The sequence below is a fragment of the Podarcis bocagei genome (genome assembly GCF_964188305.1).
Source record: "Podarcis bocagei genome assembly, chromosome: 1".
Lineage (NCBI taxonomy): Eukaryota > Metazoa > Chordata > Lepidosauria > Squamata > Lacertidae > Podarcis > Podarcis bocagei.
Window position 1 is genome coordinate 76,161,737 of NC_138125.1, and position 21,389 is coordinate 76,183,125.

Here is a 21,389-nt window from a genome sequence, read left to right on the forward strand (position 1 = left end):
CTGCCCATCTGGCTGGGTTTCCCAAGGCAGAGTTTGATTTGCCATGTGGAAATGATACCTCACACCACCTTTTCCTACCCTGTTGCTGCAACACCTCATTGCCCAGGTAAAAGCAAGTTTGGACATGATTCGCATTTCTCCCTGGTGAGCATGGAGACAACCATTCATAAACTAGGCTGGGTCTCAGCTGTAAAGGAAATATTCAGAATGTGGATGCTTCACATACCTTGGCATACTCACACTCAAAAGCTGGCATGGTAATTGATGGGAATTTTGCATAAGAGAATTGTGGTGAAACTGACACCCGCATTTAGCCACGGCAACAGTGTACATTTGATATTTGGACCACAGAGATCTGATTGTTTTTTTTTTTTTAATGTTGTGGTTTTAACATGGCAAGAGGAGTTGCTGAGGGGCAGAGTGTCAGGAAGCATTGGATTGGGGTGGAACGAGACAGGGTTTGTTGGGTAGGATTTGTAAGCAAACAAAAACTGATGGGGTTTTTAAAAAAAGAAGCAACAGCATGAACTGCTTTATTATTTAAGAGGGGAAAAACAGAAGAAAGCTCGAGACTCAGTTTAACTTTGTAAAGAATGTAGACAAGACAGTAAAACATAGCAGTAAAACATAATAAGCACACAATAAATGCCATTCTCTACCTAAAGAAGTAAAGAAAGTAGGAAATTATTATAAACCCTGCTATGCCCTGAGAAACAAAAGCCTTCAGAGGCTCTAAGGCAGGGGTTGCCTACATGGGCTCACTCAAGTAAATATGGATAGATAGGACTGCAGCCTGACTGTTTTATATATGAACATTGAATGACAATTACAGTATACCTGAAAAATATATTTTGAAGGAAAGTTAAAATTCAGAAATATTATGTTATGTTATAACATCCTGCTTTGCACAGGAGGTTATTGCTCAGAGCAGGTATGGAGAACGTGCAACCTTCCAGATGCGTTTGGACTCCTACTCCCATCAGCCCAGCCCATGGGATGATGGGATTTGGAGTCCAACCACACCCAGAGGGCCACAGGCTCCCCACCCCTCGCTCAGAGGATGGCAGACAGAATCCTAAATATTTAGCTTGAGCACTGATCAGGACTTAGGGAAGAAGAATAAGATGTGCCGACAGATTTATGATGCACGGTCTTTTATTCACCAGATACGTCTGGTGAAGTGGACTTTAATCTGTTAAGTCAGGGGTAGGCTGCCTAAGGCCCGGGGGCCGGACGCAGCCCAATCGCCTTCTCAATCTGGCCCATGGACAGTCCAGGAATCATTGTGTTTTTACATGAGGAGAATGTGTCTCTTTATTTAAAATGCATCTCTGGGTTATTTGTGGGGCATAGGAATTCGTTCATTCCCCCCCCCCCCGCCCCCATATAGTCCAGCCCACCACAAAGTCTGAGAGATGGCGGACTGGTCCACGGCTGAAAAAGGTTGCTGACCCCTGTGTTAAGTCTTTCAGGGGCCACCAGATCCTTTGTTACTTTTCTTTTCAACTCAGCTACTCCCCAGGATGTTCTTACCTGGGTAAAGGAGAAAGCGGTGTGCCCTTGTGCGACAGCACATTCCTCCAGGGAAATTGCCGGGTGAGGTATGTGTGCTCTGTCAGAACCTAAACAAATAGCTCTCTCTTTGCAATGAGAGGTGGGACCAGGGAACGGAATGTTTTGCTGAAACTGAGAAAAGCATCCAGGACCTGTGGTTTCAAGTGCTCTGACCCTACTAAATCCCAGAGAGCAAGTCAAACAGAAAAATGCAAATCCATTCCTTTTACAGATCCGGTTCAAGGCAGCCCTTAGGGCAGGTGATGGAAACTTCTGACCCTACTGATGTTGCTACAGTTCTCATCAGAATAATAATACAATTTATTACTTATACCCCGCCCATCTGACTGGTTTGCCCCAGCCACTCTGAGCAGCCAATGGTCAGGGGTGATGGGAGTGGTAGTTCAACAATATCTGGAGGACAAAAGGCTCCCCACATGCAGGCTGCTTCTTTCTTCTTCTTCATTTGGCCAATCTCAGTGTCATGAGTTTGAGTCCCAGGTTGGGTGAAAGATTTCTGCATTGCGGGGGGCTGGACTAGATGACCCTCATGGTCCCTTCCCACTCTACAATTCTATAATTATTCTATCAGTTGTTATTGGTGGGGTTTATGGTTTGACGGTTTTCTTATCAGATCGTTGTATTAAGTATTTTGGTTTGATTTGATTGTAACCTGCTCTGTGGTTGCTTTAGTAATGAAGAGTAGGCTAGTAATGTTTTAAGTGCTGTTGCACTCAGGTTTTGATTGTGGGCTGCCCAGAGGCATCTGCTTGGCCACTGTGAGAACAGAGTGCTGGATTAAATGGGCCTGATCCACCAGGTACTCTCTGTCTCTGTCTCTATGATGTTGAGTTTGGGGAGGGACGTGCTCACCATAATCTCTAGGGTCAGTAAAGAGATAAAATTTTCTGGAAGAATGGCAGATGAAGGTGATAGACTACATGGGACTGGCTGAAATGACTGGCAGAATCCGAGACAAGGGGAAAGAGACGGCGGAAGAAGATTGGAAGAAATTTAAAATTTATCTTAAGAAATACTGTAAAATTAATGAGTGCTAAAATGTTGAGGTTAGAGAAAAAAGGGGATCACAGCTGTAAAAGATTAAGTAAAAGGAAAGAACCGGGGAAAATTAGATAAAATTAAGGGGGAGGATTTGCTGAAATTAATTTTGAAATTGGGATGCAGAAAGGGGAGGTACGGGGAAGTCGGCAAAGTAGGGTTTAAGAAAAAAGGATTTTGAAATTATACATGTTTGTTTATGTGTTTGTTTGTTTGTATTGTGTTTTGTTTGTGTTTAAATAATTGTTGAAAAACCAATAAAAAATTTATAAAAATAAAATTAAAATTTGAGCACACTCATAAAATTCATGAAACAAGCAAAGTTTGGTCCATTAACAACTAGGCCAAGGGCTCTTCCATTCTACGTAAGATCTCAAGCCCAGGCAGCTTCACATGGCTAGCTGGGAATAAGCCAAGCTGTTAATATGACAAAAGAGGTTGATGGCCCATCTAAGAGGAATCCTTGGGCCTGGGATGACACAAGGTTCCCAAAGGTGGTGGGGTGTGTGAGAGAGGTGACAGGGAAAGAGTGTCTTTAGCAAGGTGTGCAGAGAACAAGGGGGAGAAAAAAAGACAAGAGATCCATCTTTGAACAGGCTGGATGAAGGGAAGCTGGGACAGATGCCCTCAAGTACAGGACTGAATTGTTGCTGTGAACAAGCCACTCTTGAGATGACCATGCTGTAAGATCTGGACTCCCTCCTTCTAAATTCAGATGTAAATATGTGAATAAATCGTATTTCTTAAAGCTATGACAGCCCCTGCCATGTCTTCAATTCGTCAAAGGAACACAGACCCTGGGTAAGAACTTGGAACCCTGAAATCTTGCCACAACTCGGCAGAGATTGGGGGTAGAACACAACTACACACACACACACACACAGAGAGAGAGAGAGAGAGAGAGAGAGAGAGAGAGAGAGAGAGACGTACCAGGGAACAGGTAGGCCTTCTGGGATAAATGATCCGGAGAAGGGTGTAATCCTCAGCAGGCAAAAGTCATTTACCAAAATTCCACTACAGTTTAAGAACAGTCTGGCCCCATCCCATGGGAACCAGAGCTTCCAAAATGCCTTGTCATCAAGAACAAAGGATTTTTTTGTGTCCTGGGTCACCCATGCAAACTGCTTGGCTAATCAGCATAACCATTCTAGGCTGAGAAATACCAGCATTTCTACAGTAACACAGAGAAAGAGAGATTTCTCAAGCCAGAATGGGTAAATTGTCTAGAAGCAGAGCAGAGAGCTCTAGCCTTTTGCTCTGTTCCAGCCGTGGTCCAAGCTTAACCCCTTTAAACACCCACAGATTTTCCATTCCACCAACGTGATGGAGAAAGAAGGAATTTCGTGATAATTCTCCGGAGCCAATACTGCTACGTTACAAGCAATAAACATGGAGAAAGAACGGCCTTTTGTAAGCAAGTAAGAATGGCACCCCATTTCATCTAATTAATAACCAGTATCACACTGCACTGGTAGGGTGGAAAAGCTCTTAAACCTATTGTCCGAGCCAGTATGGTGGTACAGAACATCCCAGCTGCTCAGGGATCAAAGCTGCCAGCAGTAGAAGCCTCCAAGTCTAGCACCCATCCGTACCTAGATAGTTGTCAGTTTGGCTGGGATTCAAACCTCTTATGGGTACCATGGAAGAAGCACCTGTGTGGGGAAGGCTAAGGACACTTTACTTTGTCATTTGTTGCCCAACTATTAATCTTCACAGGGGCGCGGGTGGCGCTGTGGGTTAAACCACAGAGCCTAGGGCTTGCCGATCAGAAGGCTGGCGGTTCGAATCCCTGCGACAGGGTGAGCTCCCATTGCTCGGTCCCTGCTCCTGCCAACCTAGCAGTTCGAAAGCATGCCAAAGTACAAGTAGATAAATAGGTACCACTCCAGTGGGAAGGTAAACGGCGTTTGCGTGCGCTGCTCTAGTTTGCCAGAAGCAGCTTAGTCATGCTGGCCACATGGCTTTATGCCGGCTCCCTCGGCCAATAAAGTGAGATGAGCGCCGCAACCCCAGAGTCGGTCATGACTGGACCTAATGGTCAGGAGTCCCTTTACCTTTTTATTAATCTTCACACATCTCCCATAAATACATGCTTGATGTTACATGGGTGAGGCAGAGGAGGAATGAACGAGAGTGCAGAAGTGGGTGATGAGGATGTGCCCAGAGGTTTGGGAGGTGATGATCTAGATGTTAGGGAAGAGAAGAGGTCTGCCTCAGTAATATTGGATACCCTGACCGCCATGGGAACGCTGCCTGACTTGCCTCCACCACCTGAGGCACCTGAGGCTAAAATGAACAGTGAGCTAGCTGTGTCAACTTCTCCTCTATTGCCAAGGATGCTGTGCTGGCATCAGCAGACCTTGCAGACCCAGTCTACTTGTAGGACTGCCTGCTTGGTTGCCCAGTCTTGTGACTTGGGGAAACAACCACACAAATTACTGTGCCTCCCCATCCTTCAAAAAGGAGGTGCATCAAGTGTTGGGACAATGACTTGGCTTCTGCCTAGCTATGCATCTTAGACCTCTGCTGTCGCTTCTGAACCATGTAACCTGTAACCTGATCTAAGTTTGGGCACTGTGTGTGGGTTGGGGGAAGCAAGAAGGACTTCTCTTAAGACAAAAGTGAGTGAACCACTCTCAGGTGCTTGGCAGCCAGCCTCCCTCGCTAGCCTGCTTCATAACATTTAGAATTTAGGGCAAGTGCCATGAACATCAGCCATGGGGTGAGTGGCAGGGTGCAAAATGAATATGGGAGTGGCGCAACACAAAATGGCTGCCACATCTAAGAGAGCAGAAAAAGCAACAGGAATACAAAATGGTGTGCCCATGCCACCCACCCTGGGGTGCAGCGTGGATTTCTGAGGGGATATTTACTGAGATGTTTTGCAGGTGCCATAGTACTGGTAAGTGAAGTGGCATGAGAAACGTTAAATGGGAAGAGAAACACCCACACGCCACCCACAGGCACCTTGCCACAACGAAGTGAGCTCCACTCTCCACTCACCAATATTCTAAAGGGATTCGAGAGAGTCCTCAGAAAGAGGCAGAGAAATGGAAGCTTATTTCACAGGCGGAAATATGCTTCAAGAAAATAGAGGACAGGTTTTGCCAGTGCAGACTGTCCTAAAATTCACTACCTCTTAAGGACCAAGGACATAGGCCCAAGAGCCAAACAAAAAATTTATCCTCTTCTGCATTTAAAGCACAAGTATGTCAATGCCACACACACTTGAATAATAGTGACAAGAAAACGCAAAGTGGGCAGAAAACCCGAGGGACATTCTTTCCCTATGGCATCACAGCAAACAAACAGAAAAACCATTCCAGGACAGTAAAGCATGAATGCATAACACAAAGCTGGTGGGACTTTATAGGAAATTATGCAAAAATTAACACAAATGGGCCATTTTTAAAACAAAACTTTGGAATGTGTTAAGAGGAGGGCACGAAGTTTGGCCAATCCCGTGGTTTCGTTCGCAGGAACTCCAGTCTCCTCCGCTAGAGCCCTGCCAACAGCAAGGCCATCCCCATTTGCGTGTGTGGATGGATCTGCTCCCCTCCCAACAACAAAATGGGACAGTCTGCACATTAAATAACTCCGCATGCACATTGGAGCACTCAGAGAGCTTGTTCAGAAGACATTGCAGACCTGCCCTTAAGATAAGAAATGCAGGACTTCAAATGTGGCTAGCTACCTTTGGCGAAGCAAGGCTGCAATCCTATGCATTCTTCCTGGGAGGAAGCCCCATTCAATACAATGTGATTTATACCTGGCTGAGCATGTAGAGGACTGCAGTGTAACAGAACACTGTCACAGGAGAGGGTAGTCTAGGAAGAACATTTATTCGCAAGCTCCCATTTTTAAAGGCCACAAACGCCATTCATAAAGTCCTTCTCAAGGCAATTTGCTTTTATGCAGTCAGTGGCTGAGGCCACATTCACACCATATATTCAAAGCACTGTGATCCCACTTTAACTTCCCCCAAAGAGTCCTGGGAACTGTAGTTTGCTCAGGGTGCTGAGAGGTGTTAGGAGTTCCCCTCGCAGAGCTGCAATTCCCAGAGTTCCCTGTGAAGAGGGAACGATGGGAAACCTGGAAAGAGTGGTTTAGCTAACATCTCTCAGCACCCTTAAACAACTACAGCTCCCAAGATTCTTTGGGAGAAGCCATGGCTGTTAAATTAGGGCTGCCATATGTCCAGATTTTCCCAGACATTACTGGGATTTCAAAGGTGTCATTTATCTCGGGGGGTGGGGTTTTGAAGGGTGGTGCTTTGTCTTGGGTATTAGGCAATCAAAAAATTGTGGGGTTTATCTAAAAAGAAGCTTTTGGGGTGTCCTGGTTTTTACTTTTTGAAATATGGCAACCTTAGTTAAATGTATGGTCTGAATGTGCCCCAATTGTGTTTCTGCATTTTTTCTTATTGTGTTGCTTTGCTTTGCTTTGTTTTGTCTTACTTGTGGTTGTATGTCATCTATTCGCTGCAGAAAGGACACTTAATATATTTTTGGGGAGTGAGAAGCATCTCCCACTCTGATTCTGCCCATCTTTCTCTCTTCTTTTCAACCCTACATAAAACCAGTTCTTTTTTCTAAAAAAAATGTTCAGCGGTACTCTCATTTTGACTCAAGAAAACCACCATTTTATGGTTCAAATCAGGAAAAACAAATACAGTAAATGGACAAAAGTACAAAGATTCACAAAATGTTTAGGGGTATGTGTACCCCTGCATAACCCCCCCCCGAAAAAAGCACTGCATAAAACCATGGTCCTTCCATGAAACACAGCCAAAGTAACAGCATTTGCACATGTGTCCTTTTTTGTTCTCATTACTGTGTAAAATACCACTGGTTTGTGTGCGTGTGTCACAAACTTCCAGAACTTTTTGGGTTCCTCTCCACCACCACCGACAAATCCCCACAACAAGCCTTGATGGTACCATTCCTCTCCTTCTTCCCAAGACATTTGCACCATCTAGTGGACATTAAAGGAAAGCATCCTGAATGGCATTTTGGTTGGTCCTCAGCTGTGGCTGCTTCCTGACAGTGAGAGTGGTAAAGGTACTCTCTTCTGGCTGGCCAGGTGAAAAGGGAGGTGGGGCTCTTTCTTGCTCCTTTAAAAGTTGTGTGACAGAGGGGATTTTTAGCAGATTTGGTTGGGAGAAGAGTTGCAGCGCAGTGGGCAGAACACCTGCTTTGTATGCACAAAGTCCCAGGTTCAATCCCTAATGTCTCCAGGTAAGGCTGGAAGAAGTTCCTGCCTGACACCCTGGGGAGCTGCTGCCAGTCAGTTTAGACAGTGCTGAGCCAGATGAAGCAGCAGCCCGACTCACAAAGAGACAGCTCCCTGTGATCCTGTCTAAAGCCCCATAGAGGGAATTGTAGGGGCAAGAAGGGTAGCGGAGGGTGATCTGTTTTGAAGCAGAATGACTGAAAACCTGTGTGCTGTTTCTTATTATTAATTATTATTATTATTTATTAAATTGTTATACTGCCCTAAGCCCCGTATATCTCAGGGCAGTTCACAATATAAAACCACAATATATATAAAAAAGAAAATACATGATAAAAGCAAGACCAAAGACAACCCAATAATTATAAAAGGGCACTATTTCTTTCCACTACCATGTAACTTGCTGTAAGGTAAAGGACCCCTGGACGGTTTAGTCCAGTCAAAGGCGAATATGAGGTTGTGGCATTCATCTCGCTTTTCAGGCCAAGGGAGCCGGCATGTGTCCATAGACAGCTTTCCGGGTCATGTGGCCAGCATGACTAAACTGCTTCTGGCACAATGGAACACCATGACAGAAGCCAGAGAGCAAAGAAATGCCTTCTACCTTCCTGCCACAGCAGTACCTATTTATCTACTTGCACTGGTGTGCTTCGAACTGCTAGGTTGGCAGGAGCTGGGACAGAGCAACACCCCGTCATGGGGATTCGAACTACTGTCCTTCTGATCCGCAAACCCAAGAAGCTCAGTGGTTTAGACCACAGCGCCACCCGCACATGGAAGGGTAGCAGTTTGAACCTCTCCTTTTTAAAAGGAAAGGTGCACATCCTGTCACAGGGAAGAAGGAACACACAGACTTCACACATATCTTTTTAAGATACAAACAAACCTAAACGCTCAAGAAACAGGACAGTGGGGTGTTTTACATTTCCAGCCCCTTAAAAAATATAAGATGGATGCTAGCTGAAGCATCATTGATGCACAGCCAAAGAACACAAAACCAACAAGGGGGGAAATTATGGCTGTGAAACAGTGCCATCTAATGGACAAGCATGTTCACACTTTGCCACCAGAGATTTAAAGCCAGATGAGCCCCATTTTGCCTGCTCTGGACTTTGATTTAAATTACCGGTATTCCAAGATTTCTATATCCCGACTCTCCATATACAGCAATATCTCTTTGTCTACACTTATTTCAAACCAAAATTATTTCGCCATTATACGTTCAACTCTGCTTTTCAATTAATATTTGCAATAAGAGCGCATAGTTGTAACGTGTGTTAGGGTGAAATAAGTTTGCTCAGCTGCCTTACACACTACAGTGGTACATCAGTTTACGAACTTAATCCGTTCCTGAAGTCCGTTCTTAAACCAAATCCGTTCTTAAACCGAGGCGAACTTTCCCTAATGAGGCCTCCTGCCGTTGGTGCCCTTCAACCGTTCGGCTTCCATTCTTAGACTGAGGTAAAGTTCATAAACCGGGACACTACTTCTGGTTTTGCAGAGTTTGTAAACCGAATAGTCCGTAAGCAGGGCTGTTCTTAAACTGAGGTACCACTGTATTGGATTATAATGGGCACCAACCACATACACCTTAAATCTGTGGTGTAGAAAACCGTCATGAGATATACAGAAATCTATGATAATAATAGCCCTGCCATTGCACACTTACTCAGAAGTAAGTTCCACTGACTTCAGTGGGACTCATTCCCAATGAATGAGCATAGGGAGCAATGGGTTAAAAGCAGCACAACTGTGTTCCGGGTTGTAGACTTCGACCCTTCTCAGCTTTGTGCATACTGCTACGTGAGATTACCTCAGAACCTCAATTTTTGGCCATTGCAAAGGAGAATAATACATTCCTTTAAAAGTAGGGCATTGCGGTTAACTGAAACAAGACATGACCACTCACCCAAATTTTGAGGTTAAGGTGCCACCCAAGGAAGCTCCAACGATCATTCCTACTCCAAAACATAGTCCAAGCTTTCCTAAAGCATCAACACGTTCGTCAGCGGTGGTCAAATCTGTTATCACCATTTGAGCACCTATTTTAAAAATGGAGGGGAAACCCAGGTTAACCATCGTGTACCATCTAAAGTCTTTGCTCTTCCTTTTAAAAATATGATAATGAGCATTTCAGGGGCAGAGTTCTGGGGTGAATATCATGATGAACCATGGATTCGTTACACCCCCAAATCTATAGCTTGACAAGTTTTATGAATGTGGGTGCTTTAGTTCATGAGGGAGGTGCTGCAAGAAGATTGGTCCGTGGCCATTTTGTAAAATGGCTTCTTACCACAGACGTATGCCAACCTGCCCGAGAGGTGAAAAACTTCCTCTCATCCCCTCCAGATTGCTCCCAGTATCGACCGGACCTTAACTCACATCGTCCACATGTGCACGAGCAGCAGTTTCTTAGTTTGACTCTGGGAGCCAAAGCCCTTGAGTCGACCCATGCTAACGTTTGCATCATCTAATAACATCACCTGGTAGTCCATGCATGAAGATGGAGGGGACCCTGGACAGAAAGAGCAGAGGGACACTGGTGGACACAGACAGGAGCAAGAAGAACAGAGATCCAGCCACGTATGAGATGGCCAAGGCAGTCTTGGCTCCAAACTGGTCAGCAAACCTGGTATAGAAAGAGATGCAGCATCTTCAGAAACATAACAGGGTGTGCAGCAATAAAAGCAAGACTCCACTAAACTGTAGAAGTTCTTCCAGCCTTTTAAGATAAAGACAGATCCTAGGGAAGGTTGGCTGTTCAACAGGGCTGATGAGGAGTGCCTGGGTGGGGCTGGGCCAAGTCACACTGTGTGGATCCTCCACTGCCTTCAACTCTCCCTCCCTCCCACCTCTGCTGCCTTGCCTCCTCTTCATGGCAATGGTGGCAGCAGTGCCCCCTCCTCCTCCCTCCTGGTTTCCTTTTTTTGGGGGGGGGGTTCTGCTGTAGAGGCAGGAGAAACCTCTCCCCAACCCAGGTTCCATTTCCCCCTTTTGCTGATGCTTTAGTGGCAGCACTGCTAGTGGAGCCTCATTCGATTGGCAGAAGTCAGTAGGTCCTGCCAGGAAGTGGGGCTGCTGGCTGGGGCCACTGGGGCCAGCACAAGGGACCACCAAGGCACTGGGGAGGTCACCCTTATTGCTCACTTCCCAGGAAAAGCTCTGCCAGTTAGCATCCACTCAAGGTAAGCTATCAGTTCCATAGGCATCCAGCCCCCCCCCCTGCAGTGCAGGAATATGCAGCTGCCCCATACAGAGATCGAACCTGCAACCTTGGTGTTATCAGCACCACACTCTAACCAGCTGAGCTATCCAGCCTCCAAATGAGAATCCTGCTAATCCGACATCACAGATATCATCCTTGTCCACGGACTGATGTATTTTGAAAGACAAGGTTTGCAATCATCTTGTCAGCATTCAAATCCATGACTTCTTACCTACCCACATTCAACATCCAATTAAAAATACAAAAGAAATGGAAATGAATGCTGGCCTTGTTGTGCAGCTTCCTCCCTCCCTTTTCTATCATTAACAGCTACTTGTGTGCATACAGCTTATTAACAGTTCCTGCATTGGCTAATATCCAGTGGCAATCAGAACATTAAAAGGGGGGGGGGAATATAGAGTTGGTTAGTATACAATACAGTAGTAAAAGAGCCTTTCATTCCCCTGCTGCCAGTATGGGAAATCCAGATGGCTATTTAAATTATTTCCCTGAGCTAAAAATAAAATGGTGTTATTAACTCCAAACAATTCTGACATTCCACAGGGTTCCCAAGAATGGTTGTTATATTTACCTCCCAAAAATGGGACCTCCCAGAAGCTGAAGAACACCAAAGACTGTTTGCAAGTAGCCAAATTCAACAGCATCCATACCCAGGCTGGTTGCCAGATACTGAAAGGGGGTGAAATCAAAGAGAAAGGTGTATGTTATACTGTATTTCTGAATGACATGGAAACTAATACCAAATCATAAAATGTTGGTGAGGCCATGGTGCAATCTCTTAAATTCGCATGAGCAGGACTTGTAAGGTCACCCTTCAAGCCAAAATAATGTCCTCTTAAGCCCCAAAGCAGAGGACCTCCTTTGGCCTCCTTCACTGGCTCAAAACATGCTGTCACCTAACAGAATTGCCCTCTGTGCCACAGAACCACATCATGTCTTCAGTCTCACAAGCTGCTGTTCCAGCCATCAGCTTTGCTGAGTCAAGCAATTATGTTGTCCTACAAGTTTGTCCTCCAAAGAGCACTAAAACAGTACAGGACACCTGGGAGCAGTATTTGTGAGACTCTTTGGGGGTGGGCAGTTTTAATCACAACTTGCCTGCAGCAATACATGACCCACAATGAATATATGCCCATACTATAGATGGCCTCCTTTCTCTTCTCTGGTGGTACTTCTGGTGCAACTTCATTTAGATTGGCTCCTGATCCAGTTGAAGACCAAGGTTGTATGATATGCAGATACCACAAGCAGAATCTGTTAAGGGTGTTCATTACAAGTAATTCGTGAAAAGCATCAGTGCTTTCCTTGATCACCAGTTCCCATTAGCTACTTGGCATTCTCACACACATTTTGAGGGTACTGCTGGTTATATAACACAGTGTGGAAGTTGCACCACTCAGGCAACATTAAAAATAAATAAATGAGTGCTATCCAATTAAGCTACACTAAAGAATAAATCTGCTGAAATGAATTAAGTAGCTACATTGATTTCGACAGGTCTAAAATACAGTATTTTAGAATATCCCTCTCACGTCTTGGAATGCAAAGTTTATGTCAGTAGATCAACTGAATTAGATCAAGGAAGCATCATCAAACCAAACACTCTTCCTGCACAAATCCTCTTCTATGGTAGATTCTGAAGTTAAGCATTTGATATATGTATGTCCTGCCTTTTCTCCAATGTGGTTTTCTTCTTTTTTTTAAGAATTTTTTTATTTTCAATGCAGAATCATAACAAAAATTACAAACATTGAATCCAAAATAATACTGTACAAACAAAAATCCCCGGAACATATAGGGAAAAAAAACAAGAACAGAAAAGGGAAAGGGGAAAAAAAAACAAAGGAAACAAAACTAAACTAAACAAAAATGAAAAAGCACACATCTACAGAAAAAAACCATATCATTACGTACATAAACACAAATTGACTTCCTTCCTTTGTTCTAAGACCTCAAAAAATTTACTCTTACTGTATTGTTGTGTCTAATTAGATTACTTCCACCTTGGTACTTTTTATTTTTTTTTACACCATTTTTCTTTTTCTTTAACGCTGTAAAGCATCATTCATTACATACCAATATACTAACTCCAGAACAATGTTTTTTCATATACTCTTTGGCACAACCCCATTCTTTTAATAATTTCTGGTCCGATTGTCCCCTTATGTAAGCTGTGAGTCTTGCCAATGTGTTTAAGGTGGTCACATGGTTCTCTCCCCAATCCCTTTTACCCTCACAACAACCTTGTGAGGTAGGCTAGGCTGAGAGACAAGGACACACACAGATGTGGGGATTGTAATCACGTTCACTTACACTTGCTTATACTGCATCAGGGAGCTGGTGTTAGATCAGGAAGTTGCTAGAGCATTTTTCCTTTAGAAAAGAAAGTAATGGGTGGAGCTAGTAAAAATCTATACTCCATATACTCACTGGAACAATCCCAAACTGCATGAACATGCAGGCCAGGTCCACAACTGTAATCAGATAAGTGAGCTGAATCAGCCTTTGCTTTGAGGTCATATTTATTCTGCTGTTGTCATCCTTCTCCAAGGGCTCATCTCTCAATTTCCGTCTCTGTTGTTGCTCTCTCTCTGAAGGGATTCCTAGGTTCATGTTGCACTGGGTAAACCGTCAGGCACACACCTTGGTCTGGAGGAATACAAAAGAGAATGACCTTTCAGCTGGGAAAGCCACTTCCGGGCCTGCCCCAGGAGGTGGGGTTGCGGGCATCACGCCCTCCCCCACGTGAGCGGGGGCTGGTCTCAGCCCCCGCGAGAGCAGGGGAATCCCATCCGGCCACGCCTCCCGGCCAGCCAATCGGCTGGCTGGAGGGGGCGTGGCCCTGCCCTATTTAGGGCCGGAGCGGAGGGGGCTCGCCCTCTCTTCTCCGGCTAGCCCCACGTTTTCCAGCTGATCCGGTCGACGTTGGAGCCTTCTTTCTCCCGGACACGTGGAGCTTCAGCGCAGCAGGCGCGGATCTCTCTGGGGCCTAGCTGCCGATCGACCGGCGCATTTTAGTCACCCCGCGGTCTTTTGCAGGAGCACTGCGGAGCGCTCCTTTATTCTGAGCTGAAATCGCTTTCGGAGAATTTTCTTCTTTGCCCGCTTGCGTGCTCCGTTTCAACGCGAGCCAAAAAGAGTTGAAATCACTTGGGTTTTGCTGGGGGGGTGCTTATTCTCGTAGATCCCCAGCAGTGGAGGAAGGATCACGCATCGCTCCGCTGACCACGTGCGGCAGCTACACCGCCGATAGCTGCTGGGCTCGGGCGGCCGCCAGCCAGCTGATTACTCCGGAGCCTCCCGCAACCTTCCTCCTTCGCTCCGGCCACGTGGCTCTGCAGGGATTACCCTCACACTGCTTGGAACAGGTCGTATTGGATTAAGGAGATTGAATTTGGCGGGAGGTTGAGCCGTTGGTCCGTGGAGCGCGTTTATTCCTTGCTTGCCGTGTGGGCGCGTTTCTGGCTGTTGCGTGCTGTTTTTCTTGCGGGGCTTGGCTTTGGCTCAGAGGCTGCCCTTCAGCTCTGCCCGATTCATCGGAGAGCTAGCAGTTCGGGCACGGGCTTCTAGTGTTTATCGTTTGCGTGCGTTTGCGTCCGTTTCGCTGGGGGCTTAGTCTGCAGCGTGGCTTTGCCTTGGGTTGTGTGATTTTCGCGGTTACGAGGCTACAGCTGAGAGCAGCTTCCGCCGTTGCTAGGCAACGGGATAGCTTTCGGCCGCCATCTTTGGTTGCCCACGTGGCCTGGCGGCGGCGGCCATTTTAGGCTAGGCAAACCGGGTGGGAAGCAGCCTGTTCTGTAGTGCCTACCTCGCTCCTTCTTTAAATAGACTTAGAAGCTATCGGACAACAGCAAGTCAGGCATTGTGCAAGGGGTAAAAGAGCTTTTCACTTTAGCGCAATTTTAGGAAAGGCAACGCCGGGTTGAAAGGGTCCCGGTACCATTTCGGATAAGCGGCCACGTGGTCTGCCAATTATTTCCAGAGGCAGCTACGCGTGTGAAATTATTTATCATAAGCTTACAGCCTTGGTAGCTGGTGCAGCTAAGTTCACACAATACCAGCACAGGAAGGGGCTGCCTTGGGGAAGATATTAGGGGGATATTAACAGAGTGCTCCAAGAGTTCATAAGGCTTATTTCCAATTAGTTGTAGGAGTTATACTATCCAATTAATAATAATAATAATAATAATAATAATAATAATAATATTCAATTGGCTGTTTATTTATAAGGCTGCAGTCGTCTAGCAATTTAATTCATTTACTTTGCAGGAGTTTAAAGGGCTCCTAGGGTGTTTTGCTTTGCTTGATAAGCTCCTTGCCTGGCAATTATCTCTCAAGCGACCTTATCTCTTTGTTGTAGTTAAACGGTTTATAATTTGGTTCGTAGGAAATTGGATGTGTGATTAAAACTGCAAGTTTCAGCATAGGGCAATTCAGTCTCCCCTGCTGACTGCTTTATTAATTATATTACGTTGTCTGATATTACTTTATTGCCTTTGGCCAGGAGACATTGCAGCTACACCTGCTTATATAATTGCACGCTAATTAAGTTGCTTACTTCTGTTGGTGTTAAGTGAGGTTGGTCATCTGAATAAGTCATCTTATTCGGTCGTTAATTTAAGTTTATTTGGTCAATCAATTTTAATTGCGACATAGTTGCAATCAATCTATTCGGCAATACATAGGAAAACAAATAAATAAATAGTATACATATATAATAAAGCGCTCTTTGGGGTATCCAGGGAAGACAATTCTGAGCAACTGGGTTGAGTGCGGACAATACTGAGCTAAAGTCATTGTCTGGGGTTACTGGTGTGCACAGTATTGAACAGGAGCGGTTGGGTGTGTTAACTATCATTCATTAAAGTTTGCCAGTGAAGACGATACCGAGCTACGCACATTAGCCGTACTACGTGGTTGGTTTCTCATTGATCAAGATAAGCAAGCACCTATATCACATCATGTCCGGTCAAGGTAACCAAGTAAACTCCACCGCAGCTGGGGGGCCTCAGGGAAATCAGGAGGAGCCCCAACCTTTTGTAATCCCAAGTAACCCCCAAGCCTTGGCAGATTTTTTCACAGCGTTTCAAGATTTCTATAGGCATAGATCTTCAGGACAAGGGGCAGCGACAACGGCAGCGCAAGTGACAGCGGCACCAGAACTGGCGCCGGGGGCACCATCAACAGCAGCACCGGTGGTGGCGGTACCTGTGACGGAGGCACCAAGAGCGTTCACACAGGATTTCATTCCAGACACACAACTGAACGAGGTGCAACTTCCCGGCACTTCTGCAGCCGCGGTGGCAGCGCTGAAAGCAGCCAAGGAGTCAGCACCCCGGCCCAAAAGGAATACCCGGGCACAGTCAACCGGCCCAGGCAAGGCAAAAGGGGCCCCGAGGGGAGGCAGAAAGGGTAAGGCTTGCGTTCATTGTCCTGGGACTACTAATCTGCAAAAGGATCCAGGTGTTCCAAGTCTCTTTCAGAACCCACCACTGCAGTCAGCACCAGCCGAGGGTGCCTCAAGTTCTTCTTCCGACGAGGAAGCCCAGGGGACGCAAGCAGCGCAGGCGGTAGCCGTTCCGGATCAAGCCATTCCTGAGAGCCACTCGGGGAAGAGGAAAGAGAAGAGGAAGCACACCTCAAAGAAGAAGAAGAAGTGCAGGCATTCGGATTCAGAGGATGATTCAGGTACCTCTTCTTCTTCCGATTCAGATAGCGATGCTCCTAGGGAGGAGTACTGGGGCCACGGGGAGGACGCTGTGGGCCTGCCTTTATGGGTGCATGAGAGGAGGGCCAATTCCTACAGGAAATCCTTTAACGGGACCCTCGAGTGGAAGGATGGCGCATTGCTGCAGGATGTTAAAACGTCCACTAATCTCTCTACGGATTTCATCGTAGGCTCTCATTTATCTCCGAGAAAGAGGAATAAGATCCTCAGTGGGGAATTCATAGATATTTTCAGACTGATACCTCCAGCAAAGCTTATGGGTAGGGGTGAGAAGAAACGCAAGTATGGTAATCGCAAGTACAGGACACCCAGACCCGAACGTACTTTTGACAACTGGCTGGACGGGTTCCAGGTGTTTATGGGCGTCGTCAGCGCGGCTTATCCAAAGCGGGCGATGCATTTGGTTGCGTACTTGGCTCATGTCAGGAGGGCGCGAGATTTAGCGGGGGAAGTTGCTGCCCTAAATTATGATGAAGATTTCCGCAGAAATGCATCACTGTTGTCTTCCACGCGCTGGGACCTGAAGGACCAGAATTACTGGTCAGAACACGTGGGTCCCTTCGTCGAAAAGAAGCCCCAGGATTCGTCAAGATCTTGGAAGACCGCTCCAAAGCAGAGGCGGCTGTGCTGGGAGTACAACAAGGGGGTTTGTGCACGGGCTGTCTGTAAGTACAGCCACGAGTGCGAGAAATGCCTCGGTAACCACCCTGCCACTGCCTGCACCAAAGGGAGGCAGCCCTTTCGGGGTGGGAGAGGCGCCTATAACCAAGGACCGAGAGGTGGCCATGCGGCTCCATTTGGACCCCAAGGTGGCAGACAGTAATTTCAGCCTGGGCTTAGCCTGGTCCCCCATCAAGTTGTCCCCGCTAAAAAACCTCTTAGACCTTTACCCTAACAAGACGGCAGCACAATACCTATGGGAGGGCTTTAGTAACGGTTTCAGGATCCCAGTAGCCTATCCCCCCAAATCAAGTGATCCTCCAAACCAAAAATCGGTGAGGGAGATGCCCGAGGTTGCCCAAAAGAAAATTAGTAAGGAAATAAAAGCAGGAAGGGTAGCCGGCCCCTTTTTAGTCCCCCCAATTGAAGGCCTCCATATATCCCCGCTAGGTATAGTCCCCAAAAAAACGCCCGGTGAGTATCGCATGATCCACAACCTCTCCTACCCAAAAGGGGGGTCCGTCAACGATGCAATACCACAGGAGCTCTGCACAGTTAGATATGCCACTTTTGACCAAGCGGTACAGCTCATACGCAAGTTCGGTAAGGGTGCACTGCTGGCAAAATGTGACATTGAGTCGGCCTTTAGACTCTTGCCAGTTCATCCGGAAGATTTCCGGTGGCTTGGCTTCAAATTTGAGGGGGCGTATTTTGTAGACAAAGCAATGCCCATGGGCTGCTCTGTGGCCTGCGCAGCCTTTGAGGCATTCAGCACCTTCTTGGACTGGGCGCTTCGCTTTAGAACCGGCGCCGAGGGCGTGTCGCACTACCTGGACGACTTTATCCTCGTGGCTAATAGCAGAGTTAAGTGCTCAGAGCTCCTTGAAGCCTTCATATCACTAGCAGGGGAATTGGGGGTTCCTTTAGCAGCCGACAAAACTGAGGGTCCGGCTACGACCATGGTTTACTTAGGTATCGAGTTGGACACTGTCGCTCAGACCTCAAAACTTCCCAAGGAAAAACTCATCGCGCTTGGCGACCTGATTCGGCAGCTACTCCCCCTAAGGAAAGTTACACTCAGGCAAATCCAGTCACTGTTAGGCCACTTAAATTTTGCTTGCCGCGTGGTTTCCCCTGGCCGCCCATTTTGTGGCCGCCTTGCGAAGTTGTCAGCAGGGCTGCGTTCCCCTCACCATAGGGTACGGCTATCTAAGGAAGTGAAATCCGACCTGGAAGTCTGGTTGAAGTTCCTGCAGAACTACAACGGCATTTCTCTATGGCAGGACAACCTGTCACTACAGGTTGACTTCCAGGTCCATTCGGATGCGTCGGGCTCTCAGGGGTTTGGCGTTTACTTCAGGGGCCAATGGTGCGCTCAGCGCTGGCCCGCTGACTGGCAAGGGGGCCCCATTACCAGAGATTTAACATTCCTGGAATTCTTTCCGATAGTAGTGGCGGTGCACCTGTGGCCGGAAACCTTTAGTAACCATAGGGTGTGCTTCCACACCGACAATCAGGCCGTGGTGGCAGTACTTTCCAGGCAGGCCGCGCGGTCACCAAGGGTAGGCGTCCTCCTGCGTTCCTTCGTTCTCCGGTGTTTAGAGCTCAACATCCACTTCTCTGCAAAATTTGTGCCTGGTGTAAATAATGACATCGCGGACGCCCTATCTCGCTTTCAGATGGACCGCTTCCGCTCGTTGGCACCGGATGCACAGCTTCTGCCGCAGCCGTTCCCGGAACATCTGTGGAGCCTTGGGGACCTGAGGCATGGGGACCAGAGGCCTGGGAGCCAGAAGTGATTCAGGGAGTAATGGCCTCACTGGCACCTTCCACTTTGAGATCGTATAAGAAGGCGTGGTCAGATTTTTTAAAATTCCGTGACAAAACCCGAACCATCAAGAGCAATACCCCTCCCGTCAAGCCTGAGGTGCTATCTTACCTAGTTTACCTAAGACGCTTGGGCCGCGCCCCCAGAACCCTCAACCTTCAAGCCGCAGCAATTTCATTCTTTTGCAAGGCGGTATTTTCCACTGACCCTTGTGACGATTTTGTTATACGAAGGACGTTAGAGGGATGGCGCAGGCTACAGCCCACAAACTGCGATACAAGAAGGCCGATATCATTCGACATCCTTTCCCAAATCCATAAAAAATTGCGTGCAGTATGCTGGTCTAAGTACGAGGCCCGCCTATTTTCAGCGGCGTATTCCATTGCATTTTTTGGAGCTCTGCGCGTGGGTGAGGTAGTTTATGAAGCAGGTTTGCACGGTTCCTCCCGGGGCTTGCTTTTAAGTGACGTTACCCTGTCACGGGAGGACCTGGTAATACGAATACGCAGCTCCAAAACAGACCAGCACGGGAGGGGGGCTCTGGTTCAGCTGATGGCCACCGGTAGGCCTGGCCCATGTCCAGTAAAAGACACGAGGCGCTTCTTATCCCTGAGGGTCACCTCGGCAGGGCCTTTATTGGTTCACGCAGATGGTTTACCTTTGACGCGTCACCAGTTCACGCGGGTCATGCGCTTAGCGCTAGCAGCATGCGGCATTCCCGCAGCAGATTTTGCAGCACACTCCTTCAGGATTGGAGCAGCCACCACGGCAATGCACCTGGGTCTTACAACAGAAAGGATTAGGGACTTAGGTCGTTGGAAGTCTGATGCGTACAAACGTTATTTGAGAAAGAATCTGTGATGGTGGTTGACCGTGGCCTTTTCTCTCAATTTCCTACAGGTGACATGGGGGTGCGCGTCTGGATTATCGGGCACAGTATTGTGCATTGGGCCAGGGTCCGCGCCATTAATTCCGGTCTCGGGCCATGCCTGGGCTTTCCTCCTAACATCACCATTTCCTGGGTCTCCCGGAGGGGAATGCGCTGGGCCGAGATGCTCCCAGCAGTTATGGCCAGAGCGGCAGTAGAGGGCCCCCCAGACGCTTTACTCATACAATTAGGGGAAAACGACCTAGCCTACAGGAAGGCAATTGATTTGCAGTGGCACATTGTTAGCGACTTCGAGGAGCTGAAGGCAGCTTACCCGAATATCACAATTATTTGGGCCTCGCTGATGGAGAGGCGGGTTTGGAGAGATGGCAGGTGCCCGATAGCTATAAATAGGGCTAGGAAAGCCTTGGATCGGGCGGTGGTGCGTAGAGTGGCGGCCCTGGGGGGGTTGGTCATTGGCCACCCAGGCATTCGTTTCAACATCGAGGCCCTCTACCGGTATGATGGCGTGCATCTTTCGGATGCTGGTAACGATGTTTGGTTGTGGGATATTGCTAAGGGGATAAGGGAGTGGATTCAGGCATGAGAGTATTGGCGGCGAGCGGCTGCTCGGTGGCGGTAGGCATTGGTAAGAAGGGGTTAAGAGGATGTGTGGGGGGGAGGAACGCCATCACCTCCCCCCAGTGAACGAAGGGTGGTCCGTTAAAGGACTCCGGGGGGCGTGGCCCTGTCCGAAGCCTATGGAGGTGTGGGCCAAAGGCACGCCCCAGAGCGGTGACCCGGGGGAGCTCTTAGCCGACGTGCCTCAGCGGGAGACTCCCCCGATCAGTGTTAACCCTTCACCGTGTCTCCAGCAAATGGGCTGGAGCCGGATAGACGTTAGGACCAATGCCTAAGCCAACGCCTCTCATTCCTGAATTCAATAAAGTTGTGGCCTAATTCGCCCAATTAACCTTAATCATGGTGTCTCGTGTGTTTATTTATCTTGGTGGGGGGCGGGAACTCGCCACGCAAAGCCACTTCCGGGCCTGCCCCAGGAGGTGGGGTTGCGGGCATCACGCCCTCCCCCACGTGAGCGGGGGCTGGTCTCAGCCCCCGCGAGAGCAGGGGAATCCCATCCGGCCACGCCTCCCGGCCAGCCAATCGGCTGGCTGGAGGGGGCGTGGCCCTGCCCTATTTAGGGCCGGAGCGGAGGGGGCTCGCCCTCTCTTCT

General features: G+C 47.7%; 2 protein-coding genes across 3 annotated transcripts in view; one reads left to right on the forward strand and one right to left on the reverse strand.

The window, feature by feature from the left end:
* Positions 1-21,389, reverse strand: part of SLC67A1 (solute carrier family 67 member 1) — a 108,834-nt gene that overhangs the window by 58,145 nt on the left and 29,300 nt on the right. For both annotated transcript variants that reach the window (XM_081205342.1, XM_081205341.1), the window contains 4 exons: positions 13,502-13,720; positions 11,643-11,740; positions 10,329-10,474; positions 9,755-9,887 (listed from right to left, as the gene is read on the reverse strand). In XM_081205342.1, the coding sequence (XP_081061468.1) occupies positions 9,755-9,887; positions 10,329-10,474; positions 11,643-11,740; positions 13,502-13,684 (560 nt within the window). In that variant the 5' untranslated portion in view covers positions 13,685-13,720. The remainder of the gene's footprint in view (positions 1-9,754; positions 9,888-10,328; positions 10,475-11,642; positions 11,741-13,501; positions 13,721-21,389) is intronic.
* Positions 18,080-20,336, forward strand: LOC308584349 (uncharacterized protein). Its single transcript, XM_081189053.1, has 2 exons — positions 18,080-19,266; positions 20,188-20,336. Exon 1 carries the CDS (start codon positions 18,185-18,187, stop codon positions 19,256-19,258), a length of 1,074 nt encoding a protein of 357 aa, XP_081045179.1. The 5' UTR covers positions 18,080-18,184; the 3' UTR covers positions 19,259-19,266; positions 20,188-20,336.

Excerpts from the sequence above, each read along its gene's own strand:
- LOC308584349 (XM_081189053.1), top strand. The coding sequence starts at position 18,185 with ATGCCCATGGGCTGCTCTGTGGCCTGCGCAGCCTTTGAGGCATTCAGC.